We start from the raw sequence: 19,380 nt of genomic DNA on the forward strand, positions 1-19,380 counted from the left end.
CTCTGGGGGTTCCAGGCCAGCTCCAAATTCAGGGGTCCCCAGGATCAGTTCTGCAGGTGACAACTTGGCAGCAGAGAGGCATACCCCTTCCCTGCTCACTCAGCTGCCCCGCCTCCAGGACCCAGATCCATAGCCACACCGCAGGGTTCAGGGCTTTCCCAGGGGGTGATCCATAACATTTTTAAGAAGGAGGTAAGGGGGCACCTGGGTGGCTCAGTTGGTTCGGCATCTGACTCTTGGTTTCAGCTCAGGTCATGATCTCAGGGTCATGAGATCGAGCCCCACGTCAGACTCTGTGCTGGGCAAGGAGCCTGCTTGAGATTCTCTCTCTCCCTCTCCCTTGGCCCCACCCTCCCAAAAAATAAAATAAAATAATAAAAGAGGAGACAGGACAACGACAAAAAGGTCGTTGATTATGTGGGGTGAAGGATGTGTTAACTAAACTGATTATGGGAAACATCTCATAATATATATGTGTATAATAAAATCATCACGTTGCACACCTTAAACTTATACCATGTTATTTGTGAGTTCTATCTCAATAAAGCTAGAGATTAAAAAAAAAAAAAAGAGCATCCAGAATAGGTCCAACAGATCATAAAGGAATGGCTCAATAGTGGGGGTCTCGCCAGTAGCGGACCCAGCCCCCCCGCAGCATGTCCCCCTCGGAGGGGCTGGCCCTGCTGTAGGGTTGCCCTTCTGCATGGCGCATGGGCCCCTGTGCCCGCCCCCCACCTCAGCCGGGAGAGAGGTGCCTGGTCCTGGCAGTGGGCCTCACCCTCCCCACTTGCCTTCCTCCCAAACGCACCCACCTTCTGTCTGTTTAAGTTCTCCAGCAACACGCTCTTAAAAATAACGGCTTGCCCGGCATTCCCAGTCACGACTCCGATCTCCCGCCCCCAGAAAAGCCCCCTCTAATCACTGAAGCGGCAGATCTGGGTGAGCTGAAAAGATAAGGTGCCCCTGGCTAAGGGGAGCTCCAGAGAGAGGTCGGGGTCTGCGTTAATTAAGGACTCGCCCCCCCCCTCCTTTCCCTGACCCCAGGAGGGGGCTGCCCCTACCTCCCAACCTCATTTCTCTTTATCAACACACGAGCAGCTGCTGTCGGCCGCAGTGGCCCCTGAGTTCAGAGAAAGCGGCAGCCGACCAGCCCCACTCCCCCCCAGAACTCATGGGGTTCCTGGCTACTAGAAAGCTTCCAGACTGCCACCAAAGGAGCTCCCTGCCAGCCAGGCTAGTTCCCCTAGCCACTGCGCCTGGAAGGGGAGGGCTTCCTCTCCTAGTCCTTGAGGCCACTGGTGGATAGAGCTTGTCAGCAACAAACTCATGACTAAGATAGCTGAGAGCAGGGCACCAGTGAGCACCCAAGAGGTCCGGGAGACAAGGGAAAAGGTCGACATTCAGGGTGCTGCTCAGAGGGGTCCGGCTGGGATGAGGTACCCTTCAATCACTTGACGTCATTGCTGAAAGGACCCTTCAAGGATGTCTGTTTTGGGTTTTTTTTTTAAGATTTTATTTATTTGACAGAGAGAGGCACAGCGAGAGAGGGAACACAAGCAGAGAGAGAGAGAGAGAGAGAAGCAGGCTTCCTGCTGAGCAGGGAGCCTGATGCAGGACTCCTCCCAGGACCCTGAGATCATGACCTGAGCCAAAGGCAGGTGCTTAACGGCTGAGCCACCCAGGCCCCAAGGATGTCTATTTATTTAACAAATCCTTATAGAACACTTGCTATGTGTTATATACACAGTTTTTTAAAAGAATTTTTAAAACTTTAATAGACATACACACAGTTTAAAAATGCTTTACAGATAGTAACTCAATCTGTCCTCTTAACCAACCCATCACTAGTAGCTCCATGTTGCTGGAGAGAAAGCAGAGGCACAGAGAGGCCAAGCGTCTGGCATAGACCCCACAGCTCCTAAGTGGCAGGGTTGAGATCAGAACAACTTGGCTCGGAGACTTTACTCTGAATCACTATGCTCTGCTCATTTTCCAGATGTGGAAGGGGATATCGGGGAGGGAGGACCAAACACTGGGTCAAGGACAGAGCCATCCCTGGAACGCAGGCCTCTTTCCGTCTATGTTCTTCCAGTCTTCATTCACGCATTCAACGAATGTATTAGAACCTCCTCTGTGCTGTATCCCACGATGCTGGGAACCCGGGGATTAATACATCGGGGACCTTGACCTCAAAGACATCACAGGCAGGGGTGTCATGGTTTTGCTGAAGACCCTGGCCAAGACCTACATCCAGTGGACTGGTCTTGCCCTCTCAGGATCAAGTCCTAAAAGAGCAGAGGTCTGAGAGTTCAGTTGCCTGCTGACCGTTCTTTAAAGTTTCTCACGCTCTGTTTCTCTTCTGCAATGTGGGGGTAGAAATTGAACCCAAGCGCAGGATTTCCACGGGATTCCTGAAATGATGTGGATGTTCCAGGTGTGTTCTGTGCCCTTGATGGTGATGGGGTGTTGAGGATGGGATGTTGATTGACAGCAGGGGTGATGATCGTGTTGCCGGAGGTGGGAGCGAGGGGTCACGATGTGATGGTGACGTAGGTGTTTATGGCGGGGGTAATGGTCGTAAGGGAGGAGCTGGTAATGGTGGTTGTGGTGGAGACAGTGACCACCACCGTGGGTGGCGATGATGATGGTGATATTGGTGGTGGTGGTGGTGTAAGGCACTGATAGTGATGGCCTTGGTGTTTGTGATAATAGAGATGAGGAGGGTGGTGCCTTGGCCAGGGCAGTGGGGACACCATCATTCTGATGGCGATGGTTGCAATGGTGATGGTCTCACGGTGAATCCAGCAGGCTGGTGACAGCGGGAGTGGCAAGGTTGATGGTGGTACTGGTGGTTGTGTTGGTACAAGGATAATGCTAACGAGGGTAGCAGTGACAGGACTGGTGGTGGTGATGGGGATGGTGTTGGCGATGGTGCTCGGTGGCACTGGGATGGTGGTGGTGGTGATGGTGATGCCAGAGATGGTGTCAGTGATGGTGACACTAGCACTGAGGATGACAGTGATGACCTAATGGTGGCGATGGTGACCCATTCATGCCAGATGTCCTCCGTCCTGATCCTATTACCTGCTGGATCAACCCACAGATCTCTCAGTATGACCCCACTGCCTCGCCTTGCCCTCATGGCTGATGGGGGGTTGTCTAGATCTCACACTCGATGCCTCTCATCCCGTTCCTGTGCTCTCACTGCAGACAATCATGCCCAGCTCTCCCGGGCATCCCTAAGGATCCGAATCCTGGATGTGAACGACAATCCCCCAGAGTTGGCCACTCCCTATGAGGCAGCCGTGTGTGAGGACGCCAAGCCAGGACAGGTACCTGGAGGGGCTGGGCAGTGGAGGTTCTTGGGACTGGCCGGGACACCCTCTCCCCAGGTCCAGAGTGGGCTTGGCCTCCCATCAGCTCCTTGCCCCATCCTCACCCTTCAGCTTATTCAGACCATCAGCGTGGTGGACAGAGACGAGCCTCAGGGTGGGCACCGCTTCTATTTCCGCCTGGTGCCCGAAGCTCCCAGCAACCCTCACTTCTCCCTGCTTGACATCCAAGGTGAGTTACCTCTGAACCGCCAAATCGTCGGATGTGGAGGGAGGGGCCTAGCCTCCTCTCCCCTTCCCGTAGTACCGGTGGAAAGACTGAGGCACCCGGAGGGCCAGTGTTGCGTCCAAGATCACACAGAAAATCTGGGTCAAGCTAGAGCTATTCCCCAGCCCACTGGCCAAACCCTGGAGAACAAGCTGGGGGCGGCTGGCAGAGTGGAGAGGGGGCACCCCAAGAGAAGAGAATGGAAAGATACAGAGAGGTAACAGATGAGGAGTGGGTGGGCCAGAGTCCTGGGTGGAAAGAGCCCCCGGTCTAACTGAAGATTGAAATAAATCACGTGCACGCACTCCCACCCTTCAGTTTAAAAAGTGCTGTATCCCACTCATGTTTCTCTTTGCGTCCTCACGGCCGCACTCGGAGGTGGTTTTCTTACCCTCCCCTATTTTACCCGCAATGAAACGGAGACTCTAGGGGGAAAGGGACCCACCCAGGGCTATACAGGGAGTCGGTAGCAGGCTGGGGTTCCAGTCCACCTGTGTCTCAAATCCAGCATGCCTCCTGCTTTCCCTCGCTCACCACCTTGAAGGTGACTGCCCTGCCCAGCCTGAGCTGATGCCACTGGGAGATGTGCCCTAGCAAGTTCCTCCGGAAGCCAAAGTCTGGGCCTTTGAGGCCTGAACTGGGGGTGTGCGTGTGAGGGTGGGTGGTCAGTGGACTGGGAGTCAGGGCGCTGGGTCCCAGGCCAGGCTCAGCTGGGGGCTCTCTGTGCAACCCCGGCAAGGTCGGCGCCTCCTAAGCCTCCGTTTTGTCATCTGTACAATGGGTTAAAAGGGCCTGCCCCCTGAGCTGGGGAGGTGGCCCCAGCAAGAGGAGGGCTACCTAGGTATATTGTTTGTACATGGAACACATCATTTCCTGCATTCAGCAATTATTTACTGAAACACAGTGCCTGAGGCATTGTTCTAGGTCCTGAAATGCAGTGGCAAACAAGACAAAATCCCTACCCTCATAGAAGCGACGTTCTGGTGAGGGGAGGTAGAAATTAAATAAATGAATCTTATGTTGAGGTTGCTGAGTGGCTGGAGGGAGGTAGATAAGGCAATCTCCACAAGAGTCTAGACCTGGGTTTGTTCAGCGCTGGGCCCTGAATGCCTAGAGCAGTGCCTGATACATCGCGGGTGTACCATGAACTGTGTCAAACAAAACAGAGGAAAACAAAGCAGATAAGAGTAGGAGCTATTTTAAATAAGGGAGCCTTGGAAGCCCTCTCTGAAGGGATAGTGAATATGAATCTAAAGGAAATTAGAGAGTGAGCCATGCTGATAACTGGACCGAGAATGATCCAGGTGGAGGGAACAGCATGTGCAAAGGCCCTGTGGTGGGCACAGGCCCAGGATGTTCAAGGAACAGGAGGCCTGCATGGTTGGAATGAGTGGATGCCAGGACTAGGAGATCAGGTTATGTTGGTTCTTTCTGACCCTGGAACAGGTCTGGGATCACCCCCAAGACCCTTATAACCCTTCCCTCCAAAAGGAGGGACCTCAGGGGCCTCTGAAACCAGACCCTCTGCATTTCCAAGAGTCCTATTAAAAATATTTCATAACCAGTGCAGTTCAGATAACCAACCGAAAGGGACACTGACCATAAATAACCTGGAGCAGGATCCTGGAGCCCCTGCTGTGCCAGGCTTTACCCCCTTAGTGGCTTGATTGTGTCAGAGTTGGGGGTGGGCACGGGGAGAAGGCTGAGGCAGCAGAGAGGGACTTGGGGCACACAGAGTCAGAGCTATTTAAACCTTTTTGGAAGCATTTCAATATTTTAACAACTGGTAGTGCCTTGCCCACGCATTTTTCCAGCAGTATCCTGACTTGGCCCCAGGAGATACAAATAGCCTTGGCTTGACCTCGCCAAGTTCACAAGTCTTTCCAACCCGAGGGGCCTGGAGTTCTGTCCCAACTGCCTGTCTTTGATGGGGAGCTGCCGGGTGCTCCCATCGCTCGTGACTGCCTGGAAGGAGCTCCAGGAGCGAGGGCGGCATCCGTGTGCTGAGCTCAGCACGGCCGTGGAAGGGCTCCTCCACCAGCCCCCTAGCCCCTTCCCACGGCCTGCCAAGCCCCCTCCTCCTCACCGTATAAATATCCTGGGTGACAAACAGCCACCCCAACCCATCTGTTTCTTTGTACACATTTGTAGCCAGTTTGGAAACGTGATTTATAAATATTGCTTTTGCAGCCAGGGATTGACACTGATGTATGTCAGTCCAGATGGATGGATCCAGTGCTGGGCGCAGATGCTGGGCGCAGATCCTGCCTGGGAGGGTTGAGTCAGGGCCCGGGGTGACCAGCGGCTTCCCCAGGTGAAGCCAGCTGCCGCCCGGGAGGGTAGCTCAGGAGGTTCAGGGATGATGCCCAGGGATTCCCTTTCGTCGGGTAGAGGAGAGGCAGGGACCCAAGCTCTCAGAACATATGGCTCCATGACCAAAGACAGCAACCCTGAGAAGCAAACATCTCCTCTCCACCCCTCTGTTCTTGCTTGGGAATTTGAGGCTGAGCCAGAGCCAGCCACTCATTTTTCAAATCTGTCTACTTCTCTGTGCCTCTACTACCACTATCCTCTCCCATCTAAAACACACAATATCTTCCCAGCTCATCTTCCACATCCACTCTTGAGTTTTAGATTAGAAGCGCCCTTGCCTAGAATGGAGACTCGGCAAGGGCAGGGACCGTGTCTGTCTTGTTCATTGCTCTAGCCTCAGGGGCTGGGATAATGCTGACATCCAGAGGGTGTGAATGGATGACATGTTGCTTGGTCTCTTCTTTGCTGAAAATCCACCCATCAATGGCCTCCCACTGCTTTTAAGAAAATAACCCCAATTCCTTACTCTGGCCTCTGAGACTTTCCATGATGACTCCTGGCCCACCCTGCCCCCAGTTTGACCTTGACTCCCTCTAGCCATTACCTTCATCCCTCCAGTCACAAAACACTGCTTTAGTTCATTGAGTATACAGTGCTTCTTCCAACCTCAAGGCCTTTGCATCGGCATCCCCTCTCCTTGAACTCATCATTCAGGACTCAGCAATAATACCACTTCTTCCAGGAAGATCTCCCTGACCTCTCAGACTGAGTCAGGTCCTCTGTTAGGTGCTCTTCCTGTACTTTACCTTCTTAGCATTCACCATGGTTTGTAACTGTAGACTAAATTGTGGATTTATTCAATTAACATTTGTCTCTCACATTAGAATATAAGCTCGGATCCAGGGCTATGGTTGGCTTAGCTCTCCACTGTTTTCTCCCTGCGACTAGCATGGTGCCTAGAACATAGTAGTTACTCAATAAAGATTTATTGGATGGGCTGGGTAGAGGATGGATGGGTGGATGGATGGATGGATGGATGGATGGATAAGGGATGGATAGATGGATGATTTGATGGGTGGATGGGAAAAATATGTCACCATTTCACTGGATAAATACAGACAAGTCACTTCTTACTGAACCTCAATCTCTACGTGTATAAAATGGAAATACTGTCACAACTATTGGTGGTTGGGACAATTAAATATTACTGTATATTTAAAGCATCCACACGGTCCTTGATGTAAGGAAAGCATGCAGTGAGTGCAGAGGAGTCCCGCATCATTCCCTTTCCTCCATCTTGCCCTTGAGTCTCCTTTCCTCCCCTCAGGGAGGGCAGATATCTTCACAGCCAGGGTTGATTTACCCTTTGACAGGCAGGCTGGAGTGGAAGCCAGAGCTTGAGCAGCTGACCTGGGACCACAGTTACCCCAATAGTTGCGGTTCATTCAAGTGTCATTCTTTAGGCCTGGCTCGATGCCAGGGCAGAGACGGGCACACGCTCACCTAACACAACATGACAAGTGCTCCAGCAGAAGTGTGCGTGGCACCCGCATAGTCAGGGCAGGGAGGGGGACACCATAAATCCCTCCTTCCCAGGGAAGCACAGAAAGGAGGTGACATTTAGCTGGAGCATGACACATGAGGAATTGGCCCAGGCGGGAAGGCAGGGAGGGTGTTCCCGCTAGTGGGAACGTGGTGAGTTGGGGCAGGGCAGCCAACGCGGAGAACGGGCCCAGGGCGCAGCGCAGGGAAACGGGATGGAATGAACAGCTGGCATCTATGGAGAGTTTCCAGGGCCTGGGACCGATTCGAAGTGTTAGGCATGAATTTCACCATGTTATCCTCACACCAATGTGCTACTTTTTCCTCAGTTACAGATGAGAAAACTGAGGTCCAGAGAAGCTAAGTGAGCTCCCAAGTTCGTAAAGGATTGACTCGGCATAATTTTTTTTTAAGCATTTTAATGGAGATTTTCAAATGTGCGTGAAAGTAGATAGAATAACATCATGAAACCGCATGATACCATCACATGAGGTTCAACCCATGACCAGTGTTGTTTGAGCTAGACCTCTAGTTCGCCTGACAGATGTGTTCAAGGTCACAGGTCAGCTCTTTTCTCCTGCATTGTGTCCACGATTAGGGGAGACCAGGCACTGAATTGGGTTGACGGGGACCACAGAGCCGGGGAAAGGACCCAGACTGCTGAAGTCTGAGGTCAGAGAGATTAGCAAGAAGGCTGTGAGTGCAGGAGCAGAACCCAGGAGGGAAGCCTTGTGAGGAGCTGGCTGTGAAGGGTGGGGGCAGCAGCCAGCCCAGCTCTGAGTCGGAGCCTCCACACTGTCAGCCATCAACATGCTGGAGGCTCACGGATGGCCTGACCCATACGGGAGAGGGTGGGAGAGGCAGGAACGGCAGGGCAAGTGGGCACCACCTATCGAGGAAGCCCATGCTCTGAGAACAGAGCCACCTGAGTCCTGCCTGGCATTCCCAGCAACTGGCCGAAGGGGTGTAGTGAGTCTGACTTGTGTTAGTTCACTGTCCTCTCTGCTCGCACATGTAGAAAGGAGACCTCGGTGCGCTCGGGTCCCCCATCAGCCGCCAGGAGCCATGCCCCCAGCCCTCCAGGCTCAGCCTCTTACACTCCCGACAGAAAGCCCCCTCAGTCAAAGCCAGGTGCCAGAGAAGACACTCCCAGTCTTCTCTGTCACCCAGGACTTATCAGGACCCAGGAACCCACAACCCAAGGACCCCGGGATCCTGGGGTCTGGGTGCATTGGGTAGCTGAGGTGGAACAAAAAAGGAATGAGGAAAATGAGGAATGAGGAAAAATATTAACATAGCTGGGGACAGGACCTTGGCCCAGCTGGGGACAGAATCTTGGAAAAGCTGGGGACAGGACCTTGGCACAGCTGGGGACAAAACCTTGGAATAGCTGAAAACAGAATCTTGAGGCAGCTGGGAATAGCATCTTGTGACAGCTAAGGACAGAACTGTGGGCTCCAGGGCTGGGAACAAGATCCTCAGGCAGCTGGGGGCAGAAGCTGCGGAGATGGGCGAGTAGAGCCCTGGGTCACCCGGGAGGCAGGAGCTTGGGGCAGAGGGAGGCAAATTGCGAGGTGGCCTCAGGAGGTGGCCGGGGTAGGGGAGACTGGCCCGGGCCCCCCACGTCACACGCCACCCCCTCTTTCCGGAGCAGACAACACGGCTGCGGTGCACACGCAGCACCTGGGCTTCAACCGGCAGGAGCAGGACGTGTTCTTCCTGCCCATCCTGGTGGTGGACAGCGGGCCGCCCACGCTGAGCAGCACGGGCACGCTCACCATCCGCATCTGCGGCTGTGACAGCTCGGGCGCCATCCAGTCCTGCAACACCACGGCCTTCGTCATGGCGGCCACCCTCAGCCCCGGCGCCCTCATCGCCCTCCTGGTCTGTGTCCTCATCCTAGTCGGTGAGTCCCCCCAGAGCTATCCCCCTGCCCCACTTGCCTTACCCCTGGAGCCCTGGTAACGCCCAATGGGGCCTCAGCTTCCCTCTTCTACCAGGAAGGTTGGCCCAAATGATACCCAAGCTTTACGGGGCAGGTCCCAGGACAAGTCTCCTAAGGACGGAGCAGCTCCACTGCCAGCTAAGGGAGCGTCAACCCCACCTGAGACCCCTTGCATGCTGGCGGCCCTCCACACAGCCCAGATATCCCCTAAGGTTTTAAAAACAAACATAAGAAAATTCTCTCATGTCCACTGTTCTGTTCTGTGCTCTATGGAGGACTTTTAGTAAAGTCCTTTTAGTAAAAAAGGGATCTTGTGACCCTCACAACCCGTAGCCAGGTGTATCATCCCCATTTTTTAGAGGACCAAAGTGAGGCTCACGGGGGTGAAGTGGCTTGCCTAAGGGTACGTTGTCTTCCGGCTTGAAATCAGGCCTCCGCCCCTTGTGTTCCCTTTAACTACACCAACTGTTATGAATCTCAGCTGGGGAAAACCCTGGGGCAAAATCTTAAGACATTTGGGGAGTTAAAACCTACTCTGGTAGCTACCCCATCAGAAGCCAGGTCGAACCCACAAAGTGTCACCAGTGAAAATGTCAAGTTCTAGGAACTGAGCTGGATTCCAGTGGCCATTGTGCCACCTCCCCCTGTCACAGCAGAAAGGCCTCACCTCAGCTCTGGCTGCTGGATTTTAGCAATCAGTCAGAGCTTGGGGAACCGAGTATGGTCCAGATTGCAGAGAACAGTTCTGCTCCGTTCCCTGGGCGATGTCAGCTGCCTGCCCCCTGCCCCTGGCGTGCTGGCCACTGCCCACCCCACCGAGAACCTGCCAGTAGCCGAGCCGCACCTCCCCGGGTCCCTGTAGAGGCCCTGGGCAGGCTTCTCCTAGCTGCGAGTTCTGGGCCCCCCTTCCCCCCCCTCCCCAGCCCATGGCTCAGAAACTCTTTTTCCAGAGGGTGCACTTTACAGCGGTTTCATTTTCCAAGGCAGTGCAAACAAATTTCTGCCTAATTGCCCACAAACGAAGAAAGTGCACATCAGTGCTCTAAAGGTGACGGGCGGAATCGCTGATCAGGCCGGGCACATCTGTTGCCCGCCGCCCGCACTCCCCACCATCTGCTCTCTCGGGCATCCCCCTCCGCAGCTCCCAGCTTCGGCTCCGGAAGCTGTCCATCCATCTTTTCCACTTCTCTCCTGACACCTCCCCTCCCTCCAGACCTGTTCCTGGGCCCCACCCTCTTCCCTGTCATGTGCCACCTTGTTAGGTCGTGGGCTGGAACCCGGCCCCTTGGCCCTAGCAGCTGGCTCTGGCCGCTGGCCCAGTGGGAGATGTTAGGAGCAACAAGAAGAACCCAGGGCCTGGCATGGTCCCCAGCACGTGTGTCTCCATCCACCCACTCACCTACCCATTTAATTCTCTCAGTGGTTCATCAGCTCCTTATTTATCCATCCAGCGGGTTCCCCGCAGCCCTCGTACTGAACCATTGCGGGCACTGGGATCCATCTGCGAACAAAAATCCCCACAAAGCCCTGAGTACCTGGACAGTTAGGGTTGCCATCACGGAGATGGGGGAGACAGAGTAGGGAAGGGGGAAGATTATTTCAAGTCTGGACGTGTTCAATGTGGGATTCTCTTGGTCGGCCCGGAGGACTTGCTGAGGAGGAAACTGGACGGATGATCTAGATTTCAGGGGAGAAGTCAGTCCGAGAGGAGGCTGAGATGTGGGGATGTGGGCATGGTCAGCCCCCAGGTGGACTGCAGGATAGCGCCCGCCCGCAGAGCGGTGTGGATGCAGGGCCGCGGACCGAATCCAAGGATGGTTGACGTTAACGGGTAGGACAGGCGAGGAAAAGCCGCTTGGAAGGCAGAGAATGAGGGCTAGCGAGGCGGGAGGAGGAGAGAAGGTGGAGTCCCGGAAGTCAAGTGCAGAAAGCAAGGAAAGAGCAGTGCTCTCTTCTTCATCCTTATACTCACCACGTCTCCATCCACTTCTTCAGTCAGTCATTCACTCAGCAAGAACGCTTCAAAGGCTTAACTGCCTGCTGGGCACGGACCTAGGGGAACACTCCCCGGGCCCCGAGGGGGAGTTTAGAGTGTGTGTTTCGGGGTGGGAGAAGCTGTGGTTCGCAAACCTGAGCTGCCTGGGCATCTCTTGGAGGCTTCGTCAAGACAGACCGCCAAATCTAGGACAGGATCCGAGAAGCCACATTTCTAGCAAGTTCCCAGGAGATGCTGCTGGTGGTGGTCCAGCAATTGTGCTCTGAGAACCGGTGGGACAGAGAGAACTCCTCACCAGGGGAACTTGGAGGTGAAGGCACTGAACCTGGCCTGGAGCTCGCGGGGGCTGGGGCTCCTGCAGGAGACATGTTGACCTGAGGCCCAAAGAGCTAAGCAGATGCTCAGGACTTCTGGAATAGTCGGAGGAGAGCGAGGATAAAAGAGGAGTCAGGTTCAAGACGTCTCTCATTCCTCCAGCCCCGTCTACCCCTCAGCTGCCCCCTTTGCACTCCCCAGGGTCTAGAGACCTCTCAGGTTGTATCTCTTCATAGAGTTGAGGATGGAAACATCAGAGGTTGGTTCCAGCCCCCAGCACCCATGAAATCTCTTAACATTGCCATCTGTGCTGGCGGCGCAGCACCGTGGTCTAGCCTCGATTTGCACACCTCCCGAGATGGGTAGCTCACTATCTGTCCAGAGAGCCAGTGCAGTTCTGACTGTAGGAAACGTCTTTTTGCACAGAAATCTAGGAAATTTGCATCAGCGGTTAGGCTGGGCCGGCGTCGCCGTGTGAAGGAGGAGGGGGTCTCGGAAATGTCCTGGGCGGGCCTGGGCCCTCACTCGCCCCTTCTGTCTTCCCCGCAGTGCTGGTACTGCTGATCCTCACCCTCAGACGCCACCACAAGAGCCACCTGAGCTCGGACGAGGACGAGGACATGCGGGACAACGTCATCAAATACAACGACGAGGGCGGAGGCGAGCAGGACACGGAGGCCTACGACATGTCGGCACTGCGGAGCCTCTACGACTTCGGCGGCGAGCTCAAGGGCGGCGACGGGGTCGGCGGTGGCGGGGGCCCGGGCGGGAGCGGGGGCGCAGGCAGCCCCCCGCAGGCCCGCCTGCCCTCGGAGCGCCACTCCCTCCCGCAGGGGCCACCGAGCCCCGAGCCGGACTTCTCGGTGTTCAGGGACTACATCAGCCGCAAGGTGGCGCTGGCGGACGGGGACCTGTCGGTGCCGCCCTACGACGCCTTCCAGACCTACGCCTTCGAGGGCGCGGACTCACCGGCCGCCTCGCTCAGCTCGCTGCACAGCGGCTCGTCGGGCTCCGAGCAGGACTTCGCCTATCTCAGCGGCTGGGGCCCGCGCTTCCGGCCCCTGGCCGCGCTCTACGCCGGCCACCGTGCAGACGACGAGGCCCAGGCCTCCTAGCCCCCCCGGCTCTGCCGTCGGGGCGCGCCTCCCGGTCCACCCTGGGCCCAACGGGGCCCCAGGACGAAGCATTTCCCGGGTTCACCCCCTTCCCCAGCCCTAACACCCTCCCAGGGCAGCCAGACAGGAGGGGAGACTCGTCAGGGGATGGACTCCCGGATCCCCCGCTGCGCCCCGCCCAGGGGGGTGGTGCAGCTTTTGCCCAGACGTGCAGGAATTACCAGCAACATCATTAAAAGTGCAGCGAGACCGGGCACTGCGTGGCTCTCGGGATAGAGGGGGAGTTGGCGCCGCGTTGCTGTGTGGAGAAGGGGTGGGTTACTCACTCCTGGCTGGGGGAAGAACCCTGAAGGGAGGGTGCTGCTGAGGTGACCCCCTCCCAGGTCTCCCCTTCAGAGTTAAGAGAGAAGGAAGGCTGTTCATTTACTAAGCACCTACTGTGTGCTGGGACACTCTAGAGAGACCATCTTAGTCATCACAGAAACCATGAGGTGGGGCCCAGCAGGTAACAGAAGGAGAAGGTCACCCTGAGAAGTGGCTCTGGCCTGTCCAAGGACACCTAGCCAGAACGGTGGAGCCGCTGGCACTGACTTCTCGGCTGCCTGGCCTTGGGCAAGTCACCTCACTTCTCTGGGCCTCAGTTCCTTCGTGTGTCACATGAGGCTCATAACAGAACCTACCTCGAAGAGTTGTGGGGATAAAAAGCGGTCATATGTGTCACGTGGTTAGGACAGTGCCTGGCACATAGTAGGTGTTCAATAAATGTTAGCCTTTGATACTATTGTTATCTTTGTCATTATTAGAAGCCCACGGGCTGTCCTCCTTCTCCCAACATCTCCAACGGAGAAGGAAATGGCCCCAACTCTTGGCTCTGCCCAGAGTAGGGGATAGGGATATTCCCAGTGACTATGGACCCTTCTGGAGTCTCAGGGGGGATGGGAGAGGACCCCCAGTGGAGATGCCAAGAGAGGACAAGCTGGGCAGCTCTGGGACTGGGGTGAGGTGGGAGGGTTGGCAGGAGATGGAGAGGCTGGAACCAATAGGTGTGATAGGGACCTTATCTGTTTGGTCCAGGAGCCTATCAGTCTCCCTATCCATGCCCCCTCCCCCCAAGTTAAGAACTTTAGGGCTAAGTTATCTTTAAAAGCCTCCAGCTCTAAAACCCTTTGATGACAAGTTAAAGGATAGTTGTCCTCCCAGCCCAACCCCCACCCCCCAAGTGAGTCATTCAGCATTGATCAGCCATGAATTCCAGCTCCTGCTAGCTAGGCAGCCTTCTTCAAGGTCCTCAACTGCTGAAGCCTCAGTTTACTCATCTGTAAAATGGGGCCAATGATAGTCCTTCCCTTAAAGGGTTCTTAAGAGGCTTAAAGGAGTTAATGCTTATTAAGCTCTGATCCCAGTGCCTTCCTGACGCATTGAAAATGCTCAATGGATGCTCATTAGACTTTTCTTTTCTTTTTTTTTTTTTACTCTCTCAGGAACCGTTCATTGATTCCCTCCATATCTGCCAATGTCCACTGTGACAGATCTGGAGATGGTCATTATGTATTATGAGTGCCTTCCCTTTTTTATTTCATCTAAATTAGGTACCGTCAGCCTCACTTCACAGGTGAGGAAACTGAGGCCCAGAAGGTAGTGACTCACCCAAGTTTAAACAGGTCATAAGTACTTCCTGCCTTCTAGCAATTCAAGGTCCCAGTGGGCCAGGTTTGGTGGGCAGAAGCAGCCAATAATAATGCCCTTGATAAGACTCATAGCAGAACTAACAGAACAAGGTCCTGAAAACACTGAAGGAACATTGAATAATTTATGGAGGGCTTCCCAGAGGCGGTGACTCCAACTGCATCTTGAAGAATACGATGTATGAGATGACCAAGCAGGCACGAGCATTCCAAGCAGAGAGAAAAGCATCTGCAAGTGGGGTGGGGGTGGGAGGAGGAGAGGCCAGAAGCATGTGGTGGCTTCAGGGACTGTGTGTGGTCCCAGGGACTGGATCACTGGGTGGAGTGATGGCGAGATGTGAGGCAGGGAAGGCGGGCTGGAGGCAGGTGGAGAAAGCACTTAAAGGCCAGGCCAAGGAACTGGATGCTTTGCTGCACTTGAGCATGTCTCTGGATGGCAGGTATATGGGCCGAGCAAGGTAGTCCAAAATAGGGTGACACTGGGACCCTCATTCCATGGGGGACGCTTGGTCCATGTTCCTGTATCGATCTCTTCTACCAGTGGGCATGGTAACTTGGGGACCCCTGGGGACACATGCGATCCCCTCTCTCATCGCATGTGCTCAGCTGTCCCATACAGAATCCCAGCAACATTTCTCAGATTGGTTTTTGCTCTCTCCATTGTAGAGAGGAAGCTGAGATCCAGAGGAGTGAAGTGACTGGCTCAAGGTCACCAGGCTAGTCTAGGACAGAGCTGGGACTACACGGGATCCCTAATTCCAAGTCTCTGTTCTTTCCACATGTGCCAGTTGCCTTGACAGATTCTGACCCTGCCGAGAAAGAGGTTGCGGTCAGGTTATGGGTCCAGAGGGACGTACAAACATGGAGTCACAGGCATCCATGAGCATCTTCCAAATCCCATACGTGGGGAATGACCTTCCCACGGTCACACAGAGTTAAAGATCCTGCCAGAAATAAAGAACATCATTCATCCAAATTCACCTTCTGAGCCCCTGGCTCTATTCCATTTACCAGCTGTGTGACTTCAGACATGTTATTGTCCCTCTCTGTGCTTCTGTATTCTCATCCATAAAGTGCACATACTCAGAACACCTGCTCCATAGGGTGGTAGTGAGGATAAAATGCAGGGATGACCACTGATACCTGCTACTTACTGAGTATCTCCCACGCACCAGGCACAGCTCCAAGCATGTCACGTGAACAACTCACCTAATCCCACAACCACCCAATAAGAATCCCTCCTTTTATGGGTGATGAACTGAGCACAAAAAGGTTGAGTCCCCTGCCCAAGATCAAATAGCTAGCTGGTAAAGAGAGGGGCCAGGAGTTCACAGAAGTGCTCTGGCCCTCAGCACCTCCCACATCAGCAGCACACACAGTGCTGGGCGCACAGGAAGGACTGGACTCGTGGCCTGGGCTGATGTGGCCATCTGATGTGGCCCGGGAGAGCCTGTTCTCCGCTCACTTCCGTGTCCTCCGGCCTGTGGGAGTCCTCAAGCCTTCCCACGATTTCTTCTCATTCTAAAGTGGGGCGTGGAGGGAAAGGCAGTGCTCTCTCAGTCCCCTCTGCTTCCGACTCCTGGGTCCCCAATGGGCCCTGAGCCAGCCCAAGAGTGAAATCCAGTGAGTCCGGCCCCTCTAGTGGGCATCACAAGGTGTCCATGGATGCCCAGAATGGCAAGCAGTTTGTGAGCAACTGTTCTGACGGCCAGGGTCACAGAGAAGGGGCTTGTTGTGGAATACGCAGTCTCTGGCCATCTGTCTAATGGGTTCCCATCAAATTCCCCCCGGAGCTCCAAATCCTCTCCCCGTGCGGAGCAGAGAATATGGCCACCCCAGACTCCCCCAGATCCAGGCCCTAAATGGCCACACCCAACTCTACCAAGGAGCTCAGAAAGCAATGAGCCTTTCACTTACCATGTCCGACCTCTTTCCACGGCATCAGGGAAGATGAAAAGAATTCCCCTTTACTGTCATTGTCTCCGTCACCGTCATCATCACGGGATAAAGGAGGATTCAGGGTCGTGAGCAAGAATTGGTGTATAATTGGCCAGCAGTTTTAGAGCCAGGGATATTAATGACAGCAATGACGATGGTAATGGTGATGATGGTGACAGCCCACTTACCTAGCCCTTGCCACATGCCAGACACTGTTTTAAGCCCTGCGTGTAATTATCACCAGCACAGGTAAAACCCATGGAAGTAGACTCTGTGTTTACTGTGTTTAGCCCTTTACAGAAGTTGCGTTGTTTAATTTTAAGCTGTTACATATTCGGCACTATTTTACGGATGAGGGATCCAGGGCTCACAGACGAGAAGAGGCTCGCTCGAGGGCACAGAGCTCGTGAAGGCGGGTCATTGCATACACACCGCCCCACCAGTCTGCACAGGACCAGGACGACTCAGATTCTGAGCAGAGTTTTGGGGCCGAGGGCGTGTGGGGAGGCACTGCAGACAGATGGCTGAGCTGGGGAGCAAGGTGGCCGCAGGGCTGAGGCGGCCGAGCGGGCCCAGGTCTGCACCTCCGGTGTGTACCGAGGGGCGTGTGTCCGCATGTGGCTGTGGGCACGCACGGGGGAAGTGGGAAGCCGGCGCCGAGCCCACAGGTCAAGAACTCACCTCCCACCTCCTGATTCAGGCAGCCGAGAGAGCCAGCTGCTGTCACAGGGGGCGGCTCAGCGCCCGCATCCGTCAGCCAGCCGTCATCGCTGCCCACCCCCGGGTCACGAATCAGCAGTTCCACTTACCTCCTGCCAGCAAGCGCTCTCGGGCCAGCTCTGTCGCTGGCCGCTGAGCCTTTGGAAAATGTAACCCTGTCAGCCCTCACTCTGAGGGAAGAGGGTTTACGCTTCAGTGCGTGCACGTGGGAGCACGCGTGCAGCCACGTGCTCACGCCAGCACGGGATGCCTGCACGTGTGGACCCTCAGACGCGCTCCCACCGGGGTGCACAGTGCGGACCCAGGCATGCTCACAGCCATGTGCACAGGGCATAGTGGCCGCTCTGCAAAGGTGGTTACATGCCCCACCCTCCAAGTGTACTGGAGGCGAGCTCTCACGTGTGCACTCACATGTATACGTGCAACATGCACATACCTTCCATAGGTGTGTTTGCTTACACGCATGTGTGCATGTGTCCACTGATGCGCTTCCATTTTCCCGTGTAAGCATGCACGCATGCACATTCGTGACACACCCCTGCAGTTACCCAGCGTGTACGGGTCTCCCCTCAGATGTGCTTCTGCACACGATCCCCTAGCCCCACGCACACATTCATGCTGCCGTTTGCACAGTTGCCTGCTTGTGTGGGAAAGCATGTGTAGCCTCAGGAACAGTCAGTTACAAACCCTAAATTCTAGGGCATAATGCCTATAGACCTGTTTGCACGCATGAGCATGTGAGTCCATGAGGACGTAATAAACAGGCTCAATCATAAGCATCTAAACAGCAAGGCATCCTCCAACAAGCGTGCAGAACTACACCAGTGGGGGCACCTGGGTGGCTCAGTCGGTTAAGCGTCCAACTCTTGGTATCAGCTCAGATCATGATCTCAGGGTCATGGGACTGACCCCTGCATCAGGCTCTGCGTGGAGTGTGGGACCTGCTTGGGATTCTGTCTCTCTCTCCCTCTGCCCCTCCCCTCTCTCTTTCTCTCTTTTTCTCTCTCTCTCTCTCAAAAAAAGGGAGAGAGAGAGAGAGAAAGGAAGAAAGAAAGAAAAGCAAAACAACGCTATATACTCCCCCACATCTGCCTGCCTACGTGTGCGAACGTCCACTTCCGGACCGCAGTCCTCGGACACCTGAGCACTTCTGGTCACTTGTACCTTCAGGCAGGCCCAGCGTGGTTCACACACTGGCCATGCCACATGAGCCTGGCTCCACACACAAGCATGCACACACACAGACATGTGCCTCTGAAACCCGTCTCCCACTCGTGCGTGGGGTCCGAGCCCTGGCACAAGGGTGCACACATCCCCCACTAGAGTGCAGCCTGCCCTGGTCCCAGATCGTCAGGTGTGCTGGGGACAACAGGAATAGTGCCCACACACAGAAATCGCCACTCATGCAGAATTGCATCTGCCGCAAACTTCTCATCTGCTGTGCAAATGATGATTAAATGTTATTGTGCAAGAGAAACCGGCAAGGAGGGATTCATTAGCTTTATTGTCAGGAAGGACTCCATGGGCTCCAGCGCCCAACTCCAAGGCTGGCTTAACCCCCTGTGTGCCAGGGGCGCCATGCTCACAGAGAACGAAAGCCCAGGAGAGGAATCCCAGCTCTGGGCCCGCATGAGCCAGCCAGGGTGCAGAGAGCACTGGAGAGAGGGTCACGAGTCCAGGCGGCCGCTCCAACCTCACCCCCTGTTTCCTGTGCAGCCTTGGACTTCTTTCATCCATCAAATAATCTCTCACCCCGTGTCACAGGAACACAGAAACACGGAGGCCATGGTTCCTCCTGAAAGCACGGGGCTTCTAGGATGGAGAATTGCTTCCAGGCCAATGAAACAACTTAACCAAAGACTGGAAGGCTTGGAGACACAGTACCGGTGCAGGGTTTGTCCAGGAAACACTGGGCTGGGCAGGACAAGTGGAGAGACCCAGAAAACCCTTCCAACAAGCTTAGACCTTTTCCGGAGAATAGTGGAGAATCACGAAAGGTACTTAGGGCTGACAGATAAAATACAGGGTGCCCAGTTCAATATGAATTTCAGATAAATACCAAATAACTATTTTAGCATTATTATGTTCTAAATATTGCACAGGACACAGTTACTCTAAAACACTTAGTCATTGTTTATCTGAAATTCACATTGAACTGGGAATCTTGTATTTTTATTCACCAAATCTGGCAACCCTATTACAGATTAACAT

At 54.6% G+C, this 19,380-nt stretch overlaps 1 protein-coding gene across 1 annotated transcript in view; it reads left to right on the forward strand.

Moving 5' to 3' along the window:
- CDH22 (cadherin 22) overlaps nt 1-12,826 on the forward strand; it is a gene marked incomplete at both ends in the record, with an annotated part of 66,287 nt that extends 53,461 nt beyond the window's left edge. Inside the window, 4 exons of the mRNA XM_080814657.1 lie at nt 3,211-3,332; nt 3,447-3,564; nt 9,110-9,361; nt 12,261-12,826. Of these exons, the coding sequence (XP_080670783.1) occupies nt 3,211-3,332; nt 3,447-3,564; nt 9,110-9,361; nt 12,261-12,826 (1,058 nt within the window). The remainder of the gene's footprint in view (nt 1-3,210; nt 3,333-3,446; nt 3,565-9,109; nt 9,362-12,260) is intronic.
- Between the last annotated feature and the right edge of the window lie 6,554 nt (nt 12,827-19,380).

Source organism: Martes martes (assembly GCF_963455335.1).
Source record: "Martes martes genome assembly, chromosome: 9".
Classification (NCBI taxonomy): Eukaryota; Metazoa; Chordata; class Mammalia; order Carnivora; family Mustelidae; genus Martes; species Martes martes.